The 1,534-nt window shown below is 45.2% G+C and overlaps 1 protein-coding gene across 1 annotated transcript in view; it reads right to left on the reverse strand.

Annotated features, from left to right (window-relative positions):
- Positions 1 to 445: 445 nt before the first annotated feature.
- Positions 446 to 1,534, reverse strand: part of GDF3 (growth differentiation factor 3) — a 5,693-nt gene continuing 4,604 nt past the window's right edge. The window contains exon 2 of the mRNA XM_011983075.1: positions 446 to 1,369. Coding sequence (XP_011838465.1) covers positions 543 to 1,369 — 827 coding nt within the window. The 3' untranslated portion in view covers positions 446 to 542. The remainder of the gene's footprint in view (positions 1,370 to 1,534) is intronic.

The raw sequence follows: 1,534 nt of genomic DNA on the forward strand, positions 1-1,534 counted from the left end.
AGCCTCTCAAAGTGCTGGGATTACAGGCATGAGTCACCGCGCCCGGTCTAAAAATTTTTTATTGTAACACTATTAGCATATCAGATCTGCCAGGGAGAGCCAGGGATAGCTGCTGACCTTAGGAAAATTTGTTAGCTTCTCTAAACCTCAGCTTCTTTGTCTATAAAGCATAAACAACAATGCTTCCCTCAAAGAACAGTGAAATGTTTGTAAAGTAACACATAGGATAATGCCTGCCCATAATTGGCCATCAGTAAATGTCAGTGTCCATACTGTCATATGCATAATGAGTATGTTAGAACAGAAATTAACCACGATTATTAGGGCTCCAGTGTGTGTGTGTGTGTGTGTGTATGTGTGTGTGTGTCTGTGTGCACGCACATGCAAGTATGGGCATCATTAATTATGCTGGGTTTTTCAGGAAGACAAATTATAAACACAGATATATTGACATTTCCGATCTAAGTGGTCATAAACCAGATAGGTAGTTTTATTAGAAGATTTACCCTAAGAACACTCTTTCTAGTCCCATTTCTGCCATCCTACCCACACCCACATTCATCGACTACCATGTCTTCATAATGTCGTAGAATGACATTGTCATTATTGTCCTGGTAGAGCATGGAAATGGGAGACAGCTTGGTGGGGACACACACAGCCTGGGGGATCTCTGGGTCAACTGCATGCATCAGGGCTTGCATGAAAGCATAATTGGAGCTGTTGAGAGAGATGGTCAGTGAGAAGGGACACTCTCCGTGGCAGTAATTTGCCATGAACCCCTTGGGGGCAATGATCCACTTGTGCCAACCCAGGTCCTGGAAGTTAATGAATAGCTGGTGACGGTGGCAGAGGTTCTTACAAGAAACCTTGGGGACAGGGATGGCTGCTCTCCTTTTCCGAGAAGGGTGGCACTCATCAGGGTTGAGGGCCACCACCAGCAGGGAAGCATGAAGGGAGCGTCTCAGTCTGGCACAGGTGTCCTCAGGCTGAAAATTCACCCCAGAGTCTCTGTCGTCTTTGACCAGTATCTCCAGGAATAACCCAAAGTTTTTCTGGGGGTTGTCATTCCAATCCTTAGCTACATCCAGCAGGTTGAAGTGAACAGCACCTTGTGGCCATGGGACTGACCGCAACACAAACATTTTACCTGGCTTAGGGGTGGTCTGGCCCCACACATGAGGCTCTTGAACCAGGAACAGAGCCAGTTCCAGCTCTGGTCCCAGGTTATAGTAAGAAGTGGGCCCCAAGTCCAGGTCCAGCTGGGCCAGTGTCAACTGTTCTCTTTCTTTGATGGCAGACAGGTTAAAGTAGAGCAGCTTTTGCAGGCAGGAGGAAGCTTGGGAAAATTTCTTTGGGTAAAGAAAGAAACCTAGATGGGAAAAGAGACATGTCAGAGTCATAATAATACCTTTTAGTTCATATCCACCTGTATGATATAAATGTCAGATATCCACATATAACAATATAAGGGCAGGGAAGAGCCCAAGCCCTATTATGTGGTAGGGTTTGTTTCTCTTTTTTTTTTTTTTTTTTT

The sequence above is a fragment of the Mandrillus leucophaeus genome, unplaced genomic scaffold (assembly GCF_000951045.1).
Source record: "Mandrillus leucophaeus isolate KB7577 unplaced genomic scaffold, Mleu.le_1.0 Scaffold245, whole genome shotgun sequence".
Lineage (NCBI taxonomy): Eukaryota > Metazoa > Chordata > Mammalia > Primates > Cercopithecidae > Mandrillus > Mandrillus leucophaeus.